This window comes from Hippocampus zosterae, chromosome 8 (assembly GCF_025434085.1).
Source record: "Hippocampus zosterae strain Florida chromosome 8, ASM2543408v3, whole genome shotgun sequence".
NCBI lineage: Eukaryota > Metazoa > Chordata > Actinopteri > Syngnathiformes > Syngnathidae > Hippocampus > Hippocampus zosterae.
The window spans coordinates 18,239,730-18,261,720 of NC_067458.1; the positions used below are offsets into that span (position 1 = coordinate 18,239,730).

Genomic DNA, 21,991 nt, shown 5'->3' on the forward strand with positions numbered 1-21,991 from the left:
TCATATTGGAAAGATGATGATCTACGTGCTCGTGTTTGACAAATGTACTGCAGCTATTTTCCCAAGCTGCTGTTGTTGTTTTTCACTTAAAATGAATTGTTATTCACAAGCTTTTTGATGTGACACCTCGGAATAGAAAGTGTCAATCATTCTTACTTGGTTGTGGAATTAAAAACAATCTCATAGAATGGTGCATTCGTATGCAAATGTGGGTTTTTTGTCGTATGGCAAACAGCAAAAAAGTTGCGCAAAATGACAAATGGATATAAGTTTTGCCATTGTAAATATTAACGCTTTCATGCACCATGTACCCTGATAACATGATAAGCTGTCCACTGTCGTAACGGCTGTCCCTGAAAGGGTTAAAAATATTTAGACACTTCTGATGGAAAGAAAATTAACCAAGGCAAAAAAACATAGTATGCATAATTTTATATAATTATAATTTTAATTAATTCAATTATTTTATTTTCTTTGATCAAATATTTCATTAATTTGATTAGGATCAAATTAAGAAAAAAATAAACATTAGAATGGATTTTATTATTAAATTTAACTGTTATGCATATTTGACAACCACATTTTATCTTATATTTTACTTGTTTTAACTTTATGCCCATTGGTGTGTTTTAAAAATGCCCAACCACTGAATAGGGCCTTTTTTTAGTGTGTCATTGAGAACATGGATAAGAATAATAATTTCACTGCACTAATTAATTGGTTGTTGTTACTGCAGACAACAAAGCCACTCGGTTTACAGGCATGTGGTGCTTGTCGAACGCAAGGCCACAAGCCTCTTCCCGGTCGCTTAAGGTAATTAGGGTGAATCACACAGAAACTGTGTGACTACCTCGGTAACAGTAAGCGTCAAACATGGCCGTGGTGTCGGGGAAGCCGGTCCGATTAGGGTTGCTGTAGACCGTTCGCACGCCGGGCTCGTCCCCCCCGCAGTTCCTCCGCGGTACGTTGATGGGGTAGCGCACACTGCCGTCAGCCAGCCAGCCCGGGTCGCACTGGTCCAGACCGGCCTGCCAGGCCAGGTACAGCTGGCCCACGGTGGCCAGCTGGGCTCCCAGCGAATGGCAATGGGTGGAGGCCGTGGCTAGATTCAGTTTCTCTTCCACGGTGGAGTGGAACACTTCACCTGGGTGGGAGAAACAGACAGCTCAGTTTACTAATAGCAGAGTTTCATAAAGGGCTGGGGCTCAAAATGTGTGACGGTTCCATTTCATGAGGCATAATCCATATTGGTAATGTGGTGTATAGCTGGAGTTTACTGTCAAACTAAACATAAAACAAAGAGAATGACACATTTTAAACAAAAATAACTGCCCATAATTCGGCAAGTACAAAGTATAATGAAGATGCAGCACAATTTCCATTGTAATGAAGCAAAAAATGCGACAAAAATGTTTAATTTCTTTCCATTTATTTACGGAATTGATTTATGGTTTTATTTAGTTCAATATTATCGAGTGCAATTTTCCTAAAAAAAATTTTTAAAAAACACATGACAAACTTTTTTTCCCTGGGAGACTGGACTGTCATTTTCCATTGTTTTCAGTGAGAGACGAGTATTTTAAGTTATGAAAGTGGTGACGAAATCAATTAAACTTGTATGTCAAGGAACGACTAGAATATGAGTAAAGAGAGCTACTTGAAATAATTCACACAGTCAAAAAAATCTGCAGCACGCTTGATGATACCGCACAAAATCTAGACAGTAAAATTACTCAAATGTGATAATTCCTTGCAAATTAATAATGATTACTAATACTACCACGTTGCATAACAGAAATAAATGCAACAATATCGAAACAATCCGCAAAGTTAAGAAATTCGGCCTGAACAGGCTTATATATGCATACATGTAATTGTCTTATTTTGTAGGTGATCACAGCGTTCGCCAGTTTATAATTACAACCACTGCACAGTAGAAGTAAATAGAATGACTAGAAATGACCGAGAGTTAAAAAAAAAAAAAAGTCCGCAGCTCTCAAGGGCATATACGTGTGCACAATGTTGATGTTGCCACCACAGTGCCCAACTGAAAAAAAAAACAGAGCCACTCGAAATAATCCACATAGTCAGACCGGGCCAATGGGGACTAAAAATCAAAGGAAGGACCTTGTCTCTCTTCCAGGCTCCTACCTTGTAGCCGCTTGGCAAAGCAGTAGACATCAAACAGCTCGTCCGGGAACCTATTGCCATAGTTACGGATGCCGGGTGAGTCGTCACGATCGCCATAGCAACCAGGCCGAGGTGACTGGATTGGATACCTGCAGCACGCAGCAAGAGACGGTTATACAAAACAGACAGTGAGGTGAATTCCTCAATTCCTGCTATGAACTGAAAATATTTGCATTGGCAAGTGACAGCGAAAGAAGTGACAAAGCGTAAGTAAGATTAAATATTTCATAGTCGTTGAGTGTTGACACCACCAAACTTTTGCACTTTTCACCAGGCTTTCATTTTATTTTGGTGAGTATACTTCCTTCAGTCTACTCTTTAGCATGTAAATTGTATGCTTCATAGGGTTTGAGTCTGGGGATTTACTCGGCCAGGCAAAAACTCTGGAGCCTATACCAGTCGATTTGGGCAGTAGGCCGGGGACAACCTGAACCAGTTGCCAGCCAATCGCAGGGCACACACAGAGACAAACAAGCATGCTCAATCAGCCTGCCATGCGTGTTTTTGGAATGTGGTAGGAAACCGGAGAACCCGTGGAAAACCCACGCAGGAGAACATGCAAATTACACACAGGAAGGCCGGTGCTGGAATCGAACCCGGTGCCTCCAAACTGTGAGGTCAATGCGGCAACCAGTGGATCCCCTCGCTCTCAAGACTTGCCGATCAATATTTTGTTTGACTTGAAACATCCATCCATCCATTTTACGAACCGCTTGATCCTCACTAGGGTCGCGGGGGTGCTGGAGCCTATCCCAGCCGCCTTCGGGCAGTAGGCGGGGGACACCCTGAATCGGTTGCCAGCCAATCGACTTGAAACATATTTTTTCAAATTATTCTGCTCGATTGAGGATTTCAATATTCGGAATGAGTGACTCCTTTCAGGATAAATTAATTTCATGTTCTTATCGGATTTTAACCCTTTCAGGGACAGCGGTTACCACAGTGGACAGTTTATTATGTTATAGTTAGTAGTTATAGTTATAGAGGGTGCATAAAAGGGTTAATCATATTTTATTTTGAAATTAACATAAGAAAGAAAAAAAAAATCTCCCAATAGTGTTTCTAAACACAATTCAAACTCAAGGGAGGCAAATGTGGGAAGTCAGTGAGAGGTTAAAAGCATTCTCAATTCCACCAGTGCTTTGGTTGTCCATATTTGGGTCCCAGCATTAGCTGTTGTTTCACATGGGGATGATTAAAAGATTCTGCTTGAGCGCAGAAAATACATTACATGCCGTGCACACATGAGCACACACGACAGGACTTTTTCAAACACTAAGTTCTTGGGAGTCGTCTCCCTCCCCAACCGCCTCCAGCTGATGAATCAATGGCAGCCTTGCTATTAATTGGACACTTGGCTGATGTTCACTTTGAGTCTCCTCAATGCGGACCAATTAGCCGTGTCCCCAGTGGAAACAAGGGAGTAAAAGGGAGGGCAGCGGAAGAAAAAAAAAAAGAAAAAAAAGAAAACAAGAGCCAGCAAGACAACAGTGAGTCAGTCTCCTTGACGACTGCAGTAAAGCGTAATTAATACGAAAATATGAGCCCGGTCGACTTCAGACACGTCATGCCGACCGGTTGGAATGACTGCCAGTGGGTACCGTTGGTCAAATGCACGTAACGCATACACGCCATTAGATGCGATCATGGAGCATTTATATATGATTATATAAGAGACCCACCGTACGGTCTGGTCCGACAGCCACCCGGCGTCACAGTTCTCATAGCCGTCGGCAAAGGCCGCCTGCAGCTGACCCGGCGTGGCGATGGCTGCCGAGTTCTCAGCGCACACCCGCTTGGCGTCAGCGAAGGACAGGGCGTAACGGTCGGGGGGAGCGCGGTAATGAAAGAGCACGCCTGGAGCGGGGGAGACAAGAGAAGTCAACCTTGGAGCATTCAAACATGAGCACGTACAAGCGGTGTAAACATAAAGCCACATGGACGTCATCGTCACGCACTGACACGTCCATCTGTGCAGTCGCTGGAGAATATTTGCATCAGACAGCGACTTCAGAAAACAAACAATTTCCCTTTCCAACATGGTTCCACTCTCTTTTTTTATTTCTTCAAAATAAAGTAATAGCACAGTGTGGCCGATGCCCTCTATTTTTGCTCTGGACTAATAACATTTGTATTTGGAACGGAGAGACTTAACTAGATTAACCATACAGGGACAGTGGTTACGACAGCGGACAGCTCAGTCTCAACTTTGTAAGATAAAAATGCAGAGTTTAAGTCTGGAGACTGACTTGAGCCTGATGAACTGCCCTGTCGTTTTGGCAGTGTGTTTAGCGTCTGTCACAATCCATCCTGGATGCTCTCCGACTGTGGTGGAATTTTCCACTCTGCCACCTGGCCACACTTGAGCTCATTAGCCAACCAGCCACACCTGCAGCGCCCAGATGAAGGTTGTTATCCATCCAAAATCGTATTCGTATCATGTCTGACTTTACAGTGTTAGTTTTTGGACTGAGTACCCGGTTCCGACCTTGGTTGTTTTTGGTTATTGCCTCTGACCTGGTAAAAGACCTGCTTTCAGTTTGCCTTTACACTCCGGATCCATCTGGTCTGCTTTCTACCTGCCTTTGTCTTTGTCGCCTGGCTCGGAAACAGCACTCCTGCCTGCCTGGGGACTAGATAATTGTTTGCCGTGGTACGGGAATCATGTGTGTGTATGTGTCCGTGTGCAACTAAATCTCCAATGGTGCCAAGCATTCTAGTTGAGATCAATTGGGACCTGCCGATCGCCATGAAAATGTGATTTTGCCAATCGGGCATGGTGAGCTAGTGGTTAGCACGTCTATCTGACGCTTTTGAGGTTCAGGATTCAAATCTCCTCCCACATTCCAGAAGCATATACAGTATTCAGGTTGACTTAAGTGGCGGCCCGGTGGTCCAGTGGTTAGCACGTCGACTTCACAGTGCAGAGGTTGCCATTTGGTTAGTTTGTATTCAGTGGTTTAGAATTCTTTGAGTTCATATATTTTTTTCCAGGAACTCTTAAGTGCAGATGGTGTTTGCTCATTGCAATTAAGATAAGATATCCTCTTTATTTGTCCCACATTGGGGAAATTTACAGCCTCCAGCAGCAATAATGTAGGTAGAATTAGGAACACAGTAAGTCTTAATTCCCAGAGCTGTGTATGCTAGCAAGCCGTACATTCCATTTAAATGAGAAAGAAATAGCTTTTCATAACCTCCGAAATTTGCTTGCCACTCACGCAGCTCTGCTCCCGTTACGATCGACATGAAACCAGTGGGTGACCGGTTACTAACACGGCTATTTTATCGGGGAGAGTGACACAGATCCATGTGATACGGAGAGCTGGGTGCCGCTGAGTCCATTAGCACTCTGAAAGTGTTGTCCTTTTGCAGAAATATTGAGGCTGTCCAAACAGAGATACAGTCCAACTGTGTGCTCGAGCCAGGGAAATGGCGCTCTCACACATCATCATATTCTTCTGGGAGAAGAAACAGCAAGGGGCCATTCCGGGGTAGAGCCACAGTTCACTATGAATGTCGACTGTGAACACTTCCTGGCCCTCCAGAGTAATAAAATATATTCTATACACTGTAGCTCTCATCGGGTTTATAACTTATGTCCCTACATACACAATTATATTTTCATGTGACTGTTTCTCCAGCATAATGGAATCTCTCCTGACAAAAATGTGGATCCACAGCCTGTAAAGTGCATTCCAAAGCAACATTGCCTCGAATTGTAGGTCTACTTTAGCATCAGAAGCCTGAGGAAAGTGGCAGAGGTTTCTGTAAAATATTTAAGGGGTGCTCTTAATGTTGCATGCAAATTCACGATAATTTTGAACCATGTATAGATTGGGCATGCAAATGAACATGTTGTTACATGTCATTGAAACATACATTGCCTTTAACTGTTTAACTCTCAGTCCACATCCATGCTAGCGCTCCACATTTTTTGTCAGAAACTAACTCCTATTTTGAAACAAAAAAGTGGAGAATCTCACAACTCATCATCATTGATTATGAAACGATAACGAGACATCCATTTCTGCCCTGCCCCACATAAAAAGCTGCCCTGTGCAGCTGCATGTACTGCACATAACAAAAACCGCTATGGAACTCACAGCTAAATGATCAAACTGCCAAGCAAGGGTCCTTGAAACATTTTCCTTAAACCTGTTCCAACAGACGTGTGCACAAAATTTCATATTGATCGAAAATACAGGTTGGGAAACAATACCCCTGTCAATTAGAACACTATTTCAGCCAAGGCTGCCGATTCTCTGGTTAAACCAGTTCCCCTGCATCACCACGAGGGACTCAAACAATCAATAGCGCCATGTCTAAGAGACATACAATTGACTCGAAAATACGTGCACTGAGAATCTAAGCAGGAGATTGTGAGTAAGGCGGCCTGTGAGAAATTAAAGAAGGACTATCAAAGGAAGGGAGTTATATCATTTTATATGGAATCTGGAATAAGATCCTTGTGCGTTAATATGGTATCGATATAGCCAAGCGGTCTAAATCATGCCTAATGGTACATTAAAAAAAAAAAAAAAACAAGCATTTCACTCACGAAAAGTAGCCTGACGGCCAATTATGACCAATCCCCAAAGACGACAACTCTTCGCTCGCCATGTAATTGGCTTTCGTCTGAGTTACTGGTGCTCGAAGCTCGCTAATCAACTGTTCGACAGAGGTGGCATGTAAAAAGGGAAGATTCTCATATTTCCTTAGCAACGTACGCAGCAGGCGACACTCAGGAGAAAAGGGTGGCAAAGGAGGAAAATAACGTTTAGGCCCTGAAAAAGATTGGCTACCAAGAGGTGAATTCAGTATGACATTCCGCAGAACTGTTCAAAATAACACTTTTGGTAAAACAGTCAAATATGACATGCGCTCTAATACAAGAGTTGACAGACATTTTGGATCTCGTGACCTTAAAAAGGGGAGAAAAACAGATAAAAAGCATACCAGGAGTATGGGAATGATATATGTAACTGTTTTCTCTATCTTTTGGAAATAAAGTTGAATTGTGACAATCACAAAAGGATATTTTATAGAGAAAGAAGTTGTAATATTATGAAATTAAAGTTGTCAGGGAAGGCGCGCTACTGCACACTTTTGACATCGCAGGTTCTCTGGGTGTCACTTACACACCCTCAGGAAATGTACGCACTCTGGATGCTTCGACCCAAAACTCAGGGTGGACCCTGCATTAGCTTCTCCATGTTTTGTTCTCTCCCCTTGCCCAAAGTGTTGCATCTTTAGCTACACCTCGTCTGTCTTTAGTGATAGAACTATGTGTTCAAAGGCTACCTTAATTGGCACCAAGGAGGCGAGGATTAGCTACCGGTACTTAGAGGCTACAAGCTATGCATTACATTAGCTTAGCGCCTAGCATTTGCGAGCACATGGTATAGCAAGGACTTGGGAAGTTTGGGTGACTGTGTGGATGTGACGCTTTTTCTTAACCAACTGGTTAGCGTGACCTGTGTGCCGGTTTAGACTTTTTTTTTTTTACCCCCCTCCCCCCCCAAAAAAACACTAGAGAATTTAAAGATGACACGTAATCAAGTGTCTAATCAACAACACGCAGATACAGTACACTGTAATGCAGTTGCGTGTTGTATTTTCGAAATAGCGTAGCCGACTGAGTGGCGGCCATCTCGCCTTCAGGCTTCACTCTTCTCTCCTTCCCCGCCGTGCACAGCAGAGCTCTGCCGCAGCAGGTGAACCTTCGCTGTCCGTCTTTTTTGATATTCCATATGATTCAACTTCTTAATAGCACAACCACTCTTCCATTTCCTTGGGTGACATTCTGAGGGCTGATTTACAGCGAAAAAAAAAATACCTGAACAATGTGACACAGGGAGCAAAGATGAACGTGATGTTTGGGTGTCAGAAGCATACGGTAAAATCATATTCCCCGCCACTCCCCAAAAATGTGTTTTCAACTATTTGTGTGTGAACCAAAGCTCTATTAAGAGGTTCCATCTTAATTGCTTCCTTCCTTGCAAATCAAGGCAAAGAAAATTGACAGAGCGACGGCTCATATCTTGAAAACAATGTGGGGCCACAGGCATGTTGAGATACCATTGGGAATTTCATGAAATATAACTTCAATCTCATAAGATTAAAACCCCAAAGTGAATTTGCCATAACTGGTACTTTATTCTCGAAAACAAGCAACTATTTAATTTCTGTGGTGTTTCTACAATGGGTGAAAATACCCAATATATTATATACTTTCCATGGCCCCAAAATACCTAAATAAATAAAAATGTGATGGAGTGGTGTCGCCGTAAGTGAAACGGGATGAAACGGGAAAATGTCGTTCATTTTTTGGCTGGTTTGTCCTGCAGACGTGATGATATTCGCTTCTCGCAATCTAAAACAGTCATGAGTGTAATTATGTTATTATGCGATTGCACAAATGTGAAATAATGCAATGTTTTCCTCCCATTAAGAAGACACCTCGTTCAGTCTACACTATTTGATAATAGCCTGGTCTCTGTTGGCTTTCAGTTTCATTTCATGCATGAACATGGTCGGCTCAAGGAATGATTTTTAATGGGTTCAAGTTCCTTCACCTTTATTTCCCTCATTGTGGTGCTATGCCGACCGTAAACAAGCTCGAGTGTAATGACCGGATTAGCACGACACGTCATTAATATTCATCGTGGCAGACCTCGGGTGCAAAAGGGGCAGGCGCACACAACCAAAGAGCAGAGTGTTAATTTGCAATAATAATTAGTGGGGGCCAAAAAGCGGCGCACTTGAATGATGGTTAAATGATGTAATTACGGTGGACGTCACCGCTCATCATATCATAAACGGCATAAAACACAATGGAAGATCATAAAAAACAGGCCAGTGTGGCGGACTGTGTTTTAATACCGTCCCATTATGTGTTATATTTAAGACAGAGCCGTGATTAAATTGTAAAATCCCTATTTCTACTCCATCAACTTTTCTCCTTAAATTTTACGTCCGTGGGTATGGCATTCCACAAATTCTACCTAGCAACTGGCACATTCTGATAAATGCACCACATGCTACAAGTAATAATCAATTTCCTCCAGCATTTGTTGTAAAATGGATTATGGTTGAGCTCGAACCTATCCCAGCTAACTTTCGGCGAGTTGCGGGATACACCCTGGACTGCTTGCCAACTAATGAATGTGCACACTCTTCCCATTTGCGTCCACCCCTATGGGCCATTTTGAAATTTTACTGAACCTCAAATGCAAAGTCCTCACAGGAAGGCTGGAGCCGTGATTCAAACCTGGAACCTTAAAACTGTGAGGCCAACATCCTCCCCGTCATTCCACTGTGTTGTTGATCAATGACATTGACAAATTCTACCAAGCAGATGCTAGCATAAATATCCTGTTGTCGGAGAACCTTGCCAGAAAACGTTTGACCTTGAGTAATCGGGTACGAATTTCTGAAACAGGATACAATGGCATGAAAAAAGGAAATGAAATGACAATGAGCCCCACTAAAAGTACTCACCAGTCAGACGCATTATGACATAACAATAAATTATGTTTTATGTTCAACGGTTGTATGCCACTTTTTCATGACACTGACCTGTGACCTCCAGCGGGACAGTGTCTCGCTCATCGTTAATGCCCATCACAACTTCACAGCGGTACAGGCCAGAGTCACTGGATCGCAAGCCTGTCAGAGCCAGACTGGCATTGTATCGGTTATTGCCGTAACCAGGCAGCGATACCCGACCTTGAAAAGCCTTTTTCACCTGGCCGAGGAGAGATAATATGGATTAATCAAATCTCAAGATGCCGATTGTATCTTCTGTGTTAATAAGCATACCTTGACTACATTGTCTTTGGCCACCAGGATCGACTGCTCTTTCCGCGAGCCGTCCGTGCCTTGCTGACCCCACACCTTGGACCATTTGACGCGGGGAGGCTCGTGGGACGGAATGGCGCCAGGGCGCAAGGAGAAGAGGCAGGGGAGCACCACCGTCTTGGACATCTCCTCGCTGATGCTGTGATAGGTCACTTTATGCATGCTCACCACAGGGTCGGCATCACTTAAGCCTGAGAAGGAGAAGACAGATACCCTGCATTTACTCAACTACAAAATGGATGGCGTCTATTAGAAGGGGGGGCCCGCGTTTGCTCTGAATAAACTACATGAAAGGGGGTCACTTGTGCGACCCCTTACGAAACGAAAATATTTTGCAATATATTGGAAGATATCATGCAATACATGAAGTAATATATTGTCAAATATGAGATTTTGTATTTATATTTTCTAAAATACTTCAACATATGCATAGACCATATATGTGTATATATCGATAAATATATGAAAAGTGTTGCGATTGAGACCAAAAAGGGCTCTATATTTTTCACATGTAATACTCTGTCTTTATATTTGACAACATATTGCAATATACAATCATATACATATATATATATATCGCATCTCGCCCATCTCCGCTTTGTTCCAGTAGCCCATTTTTCATCAAGGTGCTCTGGTTCCCCAGCACCTGACGCAGACCTTGTTTGGCCGGGCGACGTCTGAGCCGGCATGTCATTCGTTTTATTGTCTCTCATCATTGTATGAGGTAGGCATTAGCGTGAAGGATCTTGCCCAAGGACCCACACTGGATGGTGGTGGATGGTGTTATGTGCTCATTTTGCCCCAAGCGGGATTCGAACCACCGTCTCCCGTATGCCAAACCGATGCCTTACCAACTGAGCTATCCAGCCGCTGGAGAAATACCAAGGGCTCAGAGAGGAGCTGGAGAGAGCCTGGAAGGTGGTGGTCGGAGCACTCGGGGCAGTGACCCCCAAACTAGATGAGTGGTTGCAACAGATCCCGGGAACAACATCGGACATCTCAGTCCAGAAATGTGCAGTGCTGGGAACAGCAAGGATTCTGCGCAGAACCCTCAAGCTTCCTGGCCTCTGGTAGAGGACCCGAGCTGAATGAGGGACGGACACCACCCGAGGGGTGAGATGAGGATTTTTATATATATATATATATATATATATATATATATATATATATATATATATATATATATATATATATATATATATATATATATATATATATATATATATATATATATATATATATATATATATATATATATATATATAAATATATATATATAAATATATATATATATATATATATACACATATATATATATATAAACATAATCTGATAGTAGGATAGACTTCATCCTACCCCCAGATGAGTTTCATGAGTAAATATAAATGTTTTGAAGTGTATTTTTTCCTTTTATTGTTCTATGTCTAGTGTTCTCATGCTAAAATAAATACAATAAGTGTATAAAATAGTGTATCCTTTGAAGAAAATACAATGATGACAAAAAAAATTGTATTACACAACAACACATTTATTTTGGGAGTCTACAAAATTGGCATGTACTGAAACATATATTTTCAATCCTCCACACTGGATCTTGGATATAACGCGTATTTTTGAGTTTAGGTAACTTGGAATGTTGACTTGAGGTACCGCGTATTTTTGACTTCAGGTAACTTGAAATGTTGCGTTTGTAATGTGTACGGGTAACGAGCCTTCATACTTTTTCTCCCTTCCTTCCTCGCCACCTAGCCACCAACCATAATGAGAACAAACTGAAATGTTGAGGAAAAAAAAGAGGATGATAGGGAAAAAGGCGAGAATAGCTCTTGTGAAATGGCAGACGGTGTGGTAAGAGTGACTTTGCGGCAAATTACTGTGCATGCGCACACCCACACACACACATGCACACACACACACACACACACACACACACACACACACACACACACACACACACACACACACACACGGACAAACACACGGACAAACACACAGAAAGCACAACTTTAGGAGTCTATAATGCCCTGGCTGCTGTCTCTCTATTTGCTTCGAACCCCTTGAGGATGAGGCACTGATCTTTGTTTACCACACACTAACATTTGTACCCCCTTCCTCTTAAACACAGCCATCGACAACCGCACAATAAAGAGCCGTCCTGGAAGATAGCAGATTTGGAGCCAACTCAGGAAAGAAAGACAGGTGTATTCCTTTTCCAGCTGAGCTGCATCAATAACCTTTAATTCTTCTGCCAGATGTTTGTCAGCTCTCACCTTATACTCACATAACTAACTTTGCGGGGAGCCAAACAAACTTTTCAATGTCACTCACATTCCACTTGTGCGCGCCATACGGATGTTTATCTCCAGCCTGGCAAGCTGTGAGCGGCACAGCCAAAATCCAATGAAATTAATTTGCAAATTCCCTCCAGAAATCAGTAAATTACATGGTGGGTGAGGAGAAAACAAAAAAACGTGGCGCTCTTCCTCAGCAGTGATTAACATAAACTAGCGGGGGTGCATATTGCTTGTGTTATAAATCTGCATTTAGATGGAAAAGTTATCACGAGCCATAATGCCTCAAGAGACCGGCGTGTTGTCTCAGTGACAAAAGCAAGAAAAGGCCATAATGAAGAAAAAAAAAATCCGTGTTACATTTTAAATGTTAACGGGAGCTCTTGCGACCCTTCAAATGCACCAGGATCGGCACAGTCAACGTGTGACTCAGCTGCTCTTAGTGTGGCGTAGCCGCGTCCTTCGGCGAGTCATCACCGGTGGACCCATCTGTCTCTGTATTGGTCGTCTTTGGAATTATTAAGCGACGCGCAGGAGCCCTTACGTGTCTTGCGCTGACGCAAGGTCCAAATGGCATTTTAACAGCCGCGGGAGCGCAATTACACCCAATGTCTTGTTTTTCCCCATCTGTGATTTTCACCCCAGAACAGCCAACTGCATCCTCTCCTTCTGTTTCAGATTTACACCAGGCCTGAAACTGTTTACATGCCATTAAATTTTGTCAAAAATGTTTTAGCTGCCTCAATGATATTGGTGAATTGTCAGGAAATGACAGCCAATATGATAAAACCAAATGTGAATATCAGACACATAATGTGGCTCTTAATTGTGTGTGTGTGATTTATTGGGTGCTTGAACACACCATATCCATTTTAATACAATACAATACTAATATAATATAATATAATATTAATAGACTGATTGGCATTCATTCATTAATAGGTTAATTATATAGGATGTTGTTGTGGGTAGGTTTCTTTTATGGAATTTCTCACAGGAATTTGGGGGGATTTCTACAAAAAAAAAAGATTTGATGTTATGCTACTATGTCTCTAGTTGGCTGCCGCCTGCAAAGTATGAGATGCAAGTGAAAACTGTACTTTTGTCCAAAAAATATATAATATAATAATAATAATGCCATGTAAATCAAATTTAAAGACTTCAACAGTTTTTGCCACACTTTCTGCTGCAGTTAAATGGACATTGTGCTGCTCCTTCGACTAGATTATAAGTAAGTCCAAATAGTCTCAGCTCCTCAGTAAGATGCAATAATATTAATCTTTCTTTGCAGAGGGTAAAGAATATACTGTAAGGCTGTGAGTATTATTATTGTCTGTGTTGCTTTACCGTTAGTGTTCAAATATCCACCGATTAATGGGTTATAATGTCACAACACCTTTGTTATTTGTTTGCCCATCTGTAGCCTATTCCCATTGTATGTTAGCATTAAGATCATGGACCTGTATGTAATATCGTGTCTCGCTGCAGTGCGGATGCTTTCGCCGCATGCACACATTGAATGTAGACACGAGGCACGCCAACAACCAGTTCGTCGGTGACCTAGCGTGAGTGCACATTCACATTGACATCGACATGTTCTGGGGGGTGGACGTCACGCAGGGCTTGGGTTAAAAAAAAAAAGGATGCAGGCATGACATTTTCTCATGTAAAAATAAAAATACATAAATAAACTTTCGTTTCACCTCTCGCAACCTGCCAAGTAGCATATGTTCTCCGAGCATCTTTGGGAGCTTTTCAAGTCCCAGCCACAGACTGATTAAAAGGTCTGTCGGCAGATCTCTCTTGTGTTGGTGCATCGCAGCGATTCAAAGGGAGGTTGCTGCCACCGTTTGCGCCGTCTGAGGCGAGACGATGAAGTTCAAATCTTGTGCGGTGCGCATTTAACACTTCAAAATCACAAACACGGATAAACATCCCAAACATGCAACTTGCAACCTCATTGCAAATTTGGAGTCACATTTCCTCCAAACAACACAGTTTTCCATCGCACCAGTTTTAGACCCACCCAAAATAAAAAGTCATAAAAAGTGGATGCAGAGGTTATATATTTGATTCCTGTCATCTACTGGCAAAACATTTAATCTTCTGTGTGTTACTATTCCAATGGCATCGATCTATAAACAAACATACATTAAAAGAGAAATCAAGTCAAACGTTTTCTTCACAATAATATGTTCAATGGAGCGTCGTTCGTCTAAACACGGCATTCTGATTAGTATTTTTTGGTGGAATATGAATTAAGTAGTAAAATCTACCAGGTTTTATTCACCTGTTTTCCAAGGTTGGTCATGTGACATTGGCAAGCTGAGCCGTGATTGGTTGTTACCTGAGCCCTGAGCAACTGTGATGTCATTTTCGGTTGCAAGTGGCAAAATAGCCACCCCTTGAGATGGATACAAACCGGTGCAGTTTACTGCTGAATTCATATTCCACAAATGCAATACGAATCAGAATGCCGTGTTTAGACGAGTGGAGGTGTGAAGAAAGTGTTTGACTTCTGCTTTAAGCATGAAATTATCCAGGAACTTCTCTTACATATCCCCGATTAGCATTTATGATTCTAAACTGTCCCCTGGCAAACAGAGCCAAGTCAAACAAATGTTTGTGCCGCCATATCTGGCCTGAGCTGGGTTTCGTATGACGGCACAAGCAAAACACAGCCAATTTTGCTAAGGATCTCAATATAATTCCAGAGAACCCTCACCCCAAAAATGAACAGAAAATGGTTCACTTGGCACATACGTCTCCTCTGTTTGTGTTACATCGTGTGCGGTGGCATATACCGAACCACCTGGCAGATTTAACCGGAGGCTTTCCAAAAGTTGTGTTCTCATCACCCCCTCTGCCTGGCACTCTGAGACTCGACTCTGAGTGCCAACAAGTCTGTTTCTTTTTCAATGCAAGTAAGGAAACAAACACATCAGAAGCCGCGGAGAGCACGGAGAAGTAAGGCACACACCCAAAGCACGACTCGAAGGCAGGCTTTACAAAACATCGGGCAGGGCCATTTTGGGATAGTTTTTATTCTGTGTGTGTGTGTGTGTGTGTGTGTGTGTGTGTTTGTGTGTGTGATTGACAGAATTCAATACTGTTAACCACTCATTTATACAATCCCGAGATGACTATATTGTGGACATGCATTTTTTTTCTCAAGGTACGACCTGTACTTCCATGATATGTACGATACTGAAGTGGAAAGAGTCGATAAAGGCTACAATAGCAGCCAAGGCCGTTGAAATGATTTCTGAGCTGCCGACCTGTGGCCATGAAAAGATGCAAACGCTGTTAAATGCGAGGAAAGCAAAAATAAATATCCATTTTTCCGAACCGCTTGATCCTCACTAGGGTCACGGGGGGGTGCTGGAGCCTATCCCAGCCGCCTTCGGGCAGTAGGCGGGGGACACCCTGAACTGGTTGCCAGCCAATCGCAGGCAAAAATAAATAAATAAATAAATAAATAAAAATAATGAAACATTAAAATTGTGTTAATTGAGGAAAAGTGAAGTGATTGTTGTTTTTTAATCAAGTATGAATTGAGGAAAACCAATTCAGTTCTTCACATTCTCGACAGAAAATGTAATAATACTGCCAAGCATGTAGAAAAAGAACTCATATTACTGCAGCTTACTGTGTCACTTAGTTGTGAAATTTCATTTATTCTTTATGTCAATATTATATTGGTGGCTGTGTCACACACTAAAGAAAGAGCACAATGTCAATCGGCATTGAAGCATGAAATCGGGGATGCGCAAGCTGTTTAGTTTTTTTTCATTGTACTTAATTGTGTTAGTCATGCGTTTTATACATTATCATGCTGTCCAGTGCTATTTTTCATATTTAATAAACATGCTAGAACATTTTGTAGGGGTGTCTTTTTTAGGTACCCTGAGTGCATTTATAGCATTTCTATTCATCTCAATCAGGAAACTCGATTTGGGGATATGCATGATTTAAGTTCCCACTGAATATGACAATTTGGTGACAAATAATGCAGTTTGTCAGTTTGTACTTTTCAAGTTTGGGTACTGAGCTGAAAAAAGTTTGGTAATCTCTGCTGTGCATGATAAACGGATGCAAACAGACACGGAAGCTGACAGGCAGCAAAAATGATCCGACAGCTGAGATAAGCATTGCAACTCTCTGTCTTAACTCTTGCTTTATCAAGAGTAAAACAGTGTGCCACAGAAGCGCAAAAAAAAAACCTCCTTCTTGAGTAGCTGACAAAATGAGCGGATTAAAATTGTACATTTAAAAAAAAAATCAAATCAAAGATTAAAAAGAAGGATGTGACCATGATGCTTCTCTCTTTGAAGCTCTAAGCCGTCTAACTCGTAGGAAAAACCCCGTCGAAGCGGTGGGAAAGCCGTGATGGGTTTTTATTATTGGAGCGAAATGGACCAGGAGACAGAAATGTCGAGATTAACTGCGGTTGTTTCCTTGACGCTAATTATTAAGCCAACGACGGCAACCAGGCGATTACGACTGACGGGCTCCGTCGATGCCGTGACTGATGTTGGTTCGCGCGTGCAGCCTAATTCCTTGTTCCGATATGGACACGACTCCGAAACAATGAACTGACTTGTTTGGGTGAATAAATGAAGGACGGAGTTATAAAATCACCATCATTATTATGATTATTATTATTATTTTAACCGAGAAAAAAAAATAACAATCATAATAATAATAGTAATTAAATGATGTGAAGGAAAATTGTAAATAGTACTGCGATTTATCCATTTTGTGTTCATATTGCATTTAATTGAAAGATGTTTGTTGTTTTTTTTCTCTTTCTTCTTTCTTCTTTCTACATACATTCTTGCTGCTGGAGGCTGTAAATTTCCCCAGTGTGGGACGAATAAAGGATATCTTATCTTATCTTATCTTATCTTATCTTATCTTATCTTAAATCATTATTGCTTGATTAACTGAGTGTGCCTCTGCCTTGGATGCAAATAAATGAATGTGAGACTCCACAAACCTGTTTCTGTCATGTTCTCTGTGTGTTTGTTTTGATCCGGCCCCAAATGGAGTGAAGGGCGTTTCCCTCCAGCAGGCACACCTGTTCCTTATTCTAATGAAGCCCGTTCAAGTATTTAAGGACTGCCATGCTCCAAAATCCTCGTCAGATTATTGTACTTGCTCGCTCTACTTTTTTCTAGACCTCCATGTTCATATTTAGAATTTGGTTTTGTAAGTATTTTTGTGATTGCGATTTCGGTTACGCCTGCTTGGACTCTTCCTTCCGGTTTTGTTGTTTTGCAAGTGCTATCTGTTCATGAATCGTTTTGCTGGATTTTTGGTGCCAGCCATTTTTGTTTTCACCTGACGGTCATTCCTTTTCCCTTAAATAAATATTTTTGGTTCTGTATTTTATTTGTGTCTACATTGGTGGGATTCCATCACCATTCAGTTTGTCCGTGAACTGTGTCAGTTTTTGTTTTTATTTAGCTTGTTGCTTTTTTTTAATCCCACAGAAAGGTATTGATATTACCGAAGTACGTCAATGCTCTGCATTTAAAAAGGAAACGACAACCTATAGTATTAGTACCGGTACTTCTGCGCATTCAGCCAAAAAGATGTTACATGTGACTGCTTCAAGCTGTTTTAAGTCATTGCTGTAAAAAATATGGACGATCTGCAGGTGCAAAGAGCCAGACAAGAGTGTACTTTCGTCAGCCAACATAGCCGCAGTCTCTGCCGTCTGCAGTTTAATCCACAATATGTTCCAACTCCAAGTGGCAGTTGAAGCACCAAAATGTTCATCAAATCCATCAGAGTTTGTGTTCCCCAACAAACTTCACAATCACAATTCCGTTGTGTTTTTTTTAATGCAACGATTGAAATTTTAAAAAAAGCCTTTTTTTTCAATGCGATTAAGTTGACTGATTCAAATATGAATGAATGTATGTTGCATGTTAACTTTAAAATGAAGTTTCCATTTTAAAGTGTTGACTTAATTCTTGATGGGTCAATTTGCTTATCTTGGATATTGCACACCTGTTCACTGCGTTATTTGACATTGTATTACATTTGTACTCTTGCGTAAAAAAAAAAAAAAAAGTACTACTAATGCTCATCTTCGGACATATGATGCGATGTGTGAAAAAACAAAAACGTTTTGTGTGGTTCAACAAATTCGGAGTTGGGTGATGTCGGATTTGTACTCACCGTGGCTGACAGCATGAAGAAGCAGCAGGAGGGCCAGCAAGTTCTGCAGTCCACACGGAGGCATCACGTCGCACGTCCTGCCAGGCCTGACGGGAGGAAAAGAAAAAAACCCGTGAGATCGACAATCTTCGAACGTGTTGGCCCAAATGTCTCCGGAGTGACAGCTGTCACTTCATTTGTCATGGTGATTCACGGTTTCCTTGCTCAAGCGTACTTCGAAGCCCTTTTCAAGGCTCCGTTGGTTATTATGAGGCTTGAAAAGGAGGGGCAGCGAGAACAGACTCAGCTGGCTGCAACTGTCATGTTTCATCTCTCGCAAGTGTCACTGGAACTATAGGCCATTATCTTTATTCTTCAGAGGACAAGTAGCTCCCATTTGGATAGTGACAGCTCACTCTTAACGACTTTTAAAGCCTCGTTTTGCTTTTGTCATTCCCCATGTATTCCTAATCAGGACCAGTGGGTGGATGGAACATACTCAAGATAAGATAAGATAAGATGTCCTTTATTCGTCCCACACTGGGGAAATTTACAGCCCCCAGCAGCAAGAATGTATGTAGAAAGAAGAAAGAAGAAAGAGAAAAAAACAACAAACATCTTTCAATTAAATCCAATATGAACACAAAATCGATAAATCACAGTACTATTTACAATTTTCCTTCACATCATTTAATTATTATTATTAATATGATTGTTATTTTTTATTCATCAGCCTGACAGCAGTCGGTAGGAACGAGCGTCGGTAACTCAAGCATGCAATATCTCCCTTATAATAATAATTATTATTATTATTTTAAACATGTAAGAAATATTTCATCCCTCAAGGCACGTACAAACATTTTTAACATGGACATCGAACAACTGGCGGATTTTGGCTATTTACAGCAGGGATCAGCTCCTCTGCCTCGGAAATTAAGTTCAGTGCGTTATGAAATGTTGCACAGGAAATTGTGAATTTGAACGTTTGCCTAGTGGTTTTGTTGCCTGGTGTTGATAGACCTGAGGAACACTCCGCAGGAATGCATATTTTGTGAGCAATGAGCCAACATGGGAAGGTTTGACGACTGAAATTTCTTTGGTGTCCAGATCATTGCGTCAAAACCAACAAGATAAAACCAGCGACATTTCTGAACAAAAACACGATTTACACGGCCGCAAGGCGGGTATCAGCAAGAGTAACAAGCAGATAAGGGCCCGGGAGGCAAATCCAACATGATGTGTGGGTGTGGATGTGTGTCAGAGTGTGCGCAGAGCAGCAAGCGCATATACTGTCACATTATACAGTAACACTACATGGCCACATACAGTAGCTATTTATTTGGCAGGCTGGCAGGAGCAGGCGGCGGCGAAGGCGCAGAGAAGTTAAGTAACTGTCAAATTGTGTTCAGGTCTGATGAACATGCACACACGCACGCGGTGACTCGGTGCATTGAAATACTTAAAAGGGCATGAAGGGTTTTATATGGAGCATAAAAATATGCTCAACGCCCCCGAACGTGGAAGTTTGTATGCAAGACAAGCTCAGTGTGCATCTGAGGATGCGTTTTTCTTTGTCTTTTTTGGGTGATGGTACCAGAGGAGACGTGGCGGAAATGGAATGGAATTTATCGTAATACAAGAAATGTGTGTGGGTGCTAATTAAGCTGTCATTAAGGCCAGTGATTCACAACCACTTAGGTGAAATTGGATCATTTCCCATGGCGGAAAATTATCCGCCTTCAACTAATTGCTGAAATTGTTTCCTACAAACAACGTCTATATTTGTTCATCTATCCGTGATGTATAGTGACAGGCAGAACTGTGAGGCCACTAGATGGGAAATCGTACAACTCATCACAAATCATCTTTCCCTATTGAAATGAGTGGAAATGTCATTAATCCGTTGCAGTCTCCAAAACAAAACAACAAACATTGTGGTAGTGTTTTTTTGCATGAGAAAAATATCACTTTATAACATTGGACTTACATACAGTAATGACAATGTATGGAATTTATTAAACAGAATGTAAAGAAATGAACCAGGTTTTACCACATTTTTGCATCACTTCTGTGGACATTGTGCTGCAGTGTATGAGACTTGGGACACAAGGGGGCAGTATACTACAGAAATGTTGATGTGTTGTACATGAATACTGTCTCAACTGCTGAATAGGGAATGTACCGGTAGTTGTATTTTATTGTCATTTTATTATTAGGGCCCAAGCGCAAAACTGGAATTTCTTTGTTTCTCATGATTATTATTTTTACTGAATTTAACAGTAGTTCGACAACAAAATTTAACAGACTCCAAAACTTACCGAATTCCACCAGCAGGCATATTCTAGAAAAATTACTTTGTTTATGGTTCACGGACCAAACCCTTCCAAAAGTCATTCAATATCTCTCCCATGATTGTCATACAATATTTAATTTGTTTATTTGCCACGGCTCATGTACAGTTAAAAAAAAACAAACAAAAAAAAACTCAAGAGCAAAGACGCTTTCTAGTAAATTAGAGCGTTGTCGCTAACGCTTAAGAAAGAAAATGATGAAAGCGTAGAAAAGCTGCATTAAAACACATAAGGAGTGGCAAACTGGTTACACATTTACAATATACCTGTAGATGAAATTCACCCTTTCATGCACCAACAATGACAATTTTTAATCTGATGACATGATCCATTCACCCATAATCTGGTTTGTGTTATTATCAGGGGCTTCATTTTCTTTTACACTAGAATGAAAGAGAAGCTCAATTAACAAGATTTCTTTTTGCATCAACGGTTCAGTTGATAAGGATTTTAGAGACAGTTTGATTGATTCATTCACAAATTGGAACAACTCACTTCACCGCGGTATCAACATACAGTTCTTCATCAATAAATTCTCCCACGAGAGGTTTAAGGTCTCCCCTTAATCTTACGTTTGGATCAATCTGGTATGAAAGAATCCCATGTTCTTACTCATGAATCAGCAAATAATCTCCTTGACACTGTGAAAAACGGTGTTGAAAATCAACCGAAAAGAATGGAGAGCCACCTCCATTTCCCCCTTCCTCTTTCATAACGATATCATCCATAGAATCAAATCATATCAAGGCACACATGGAATAGATATAAAGGGGCTCCAGCAATCTGGATATCCATTGTGTATGTAAGATGATATATGTGTCCCCAAAGCCACAGGACAGCGACCAAATGAGGTGAATGAAGTCAGGCCTGGATGGCCGAGGGGTCTCTGAGCGTAAATAATGAATGTGGTCTCTCCGGGGAGATGCGTTGGGCCCGAGGGCGGGAGGAGAGAGAGTGAGGGCGGATTTGGCGCGTGGGACGGCAGCGAGACTGGACACTGATAGGCCGTGTCAGTTACAGCTGTGTATGTCCGCTTACATGTGCATGTAAGGACGCAAATGCTGACTTCATCACGACTATGTGCACAGGCCCCAGTGGAGCCATTGTCTATCCATAAGTATGTTCTAT

General features: G+C 41.5%; 1 protein-coding gene across 3 annotated transcripts in view; it reads right to left on the minus strand.

The window, feature by feature from the left end:
• Positions 1-21,991, minus strand: part of ncanb (neurocan b) — a 180,644-nt gene that overhangs the window by 133,495 nt on the left and 25,158 nt on the right. For all 3 annotated transcript variants that reach the window (XM_052074737.1, XM_052074735.1, XM_052074736.1), the window contains 6 exons: positions 18,534-18,619; positions 10,015-10,244; positions 9,772-9,940; positions 3,873-4,047; positions 2,152-2,279; positions 851-1,144 (listed from right to left, as the gene is read on the minus strand). In XM_052074737.1, coding sequence (XP_051930697.1) covers positions 851-1,144; positions 2,152-2,279; positions 3,873-4,047; positions 9,772-9,940; positions 10,015-10,244; positions 18,534-18,597 — 1,060 coding nt within the window. In that variant the 5' untranslated portion in view covers positions 18,598-18,619. The remainder of the gene's footprint in view (positions 1-850; positions 1,145-2,151; positions 2,280-3,872; positions 4,048-9,771; positions 9,941-10,014; positions 10,245-18,533; positions 18,620-21,991) is intronic.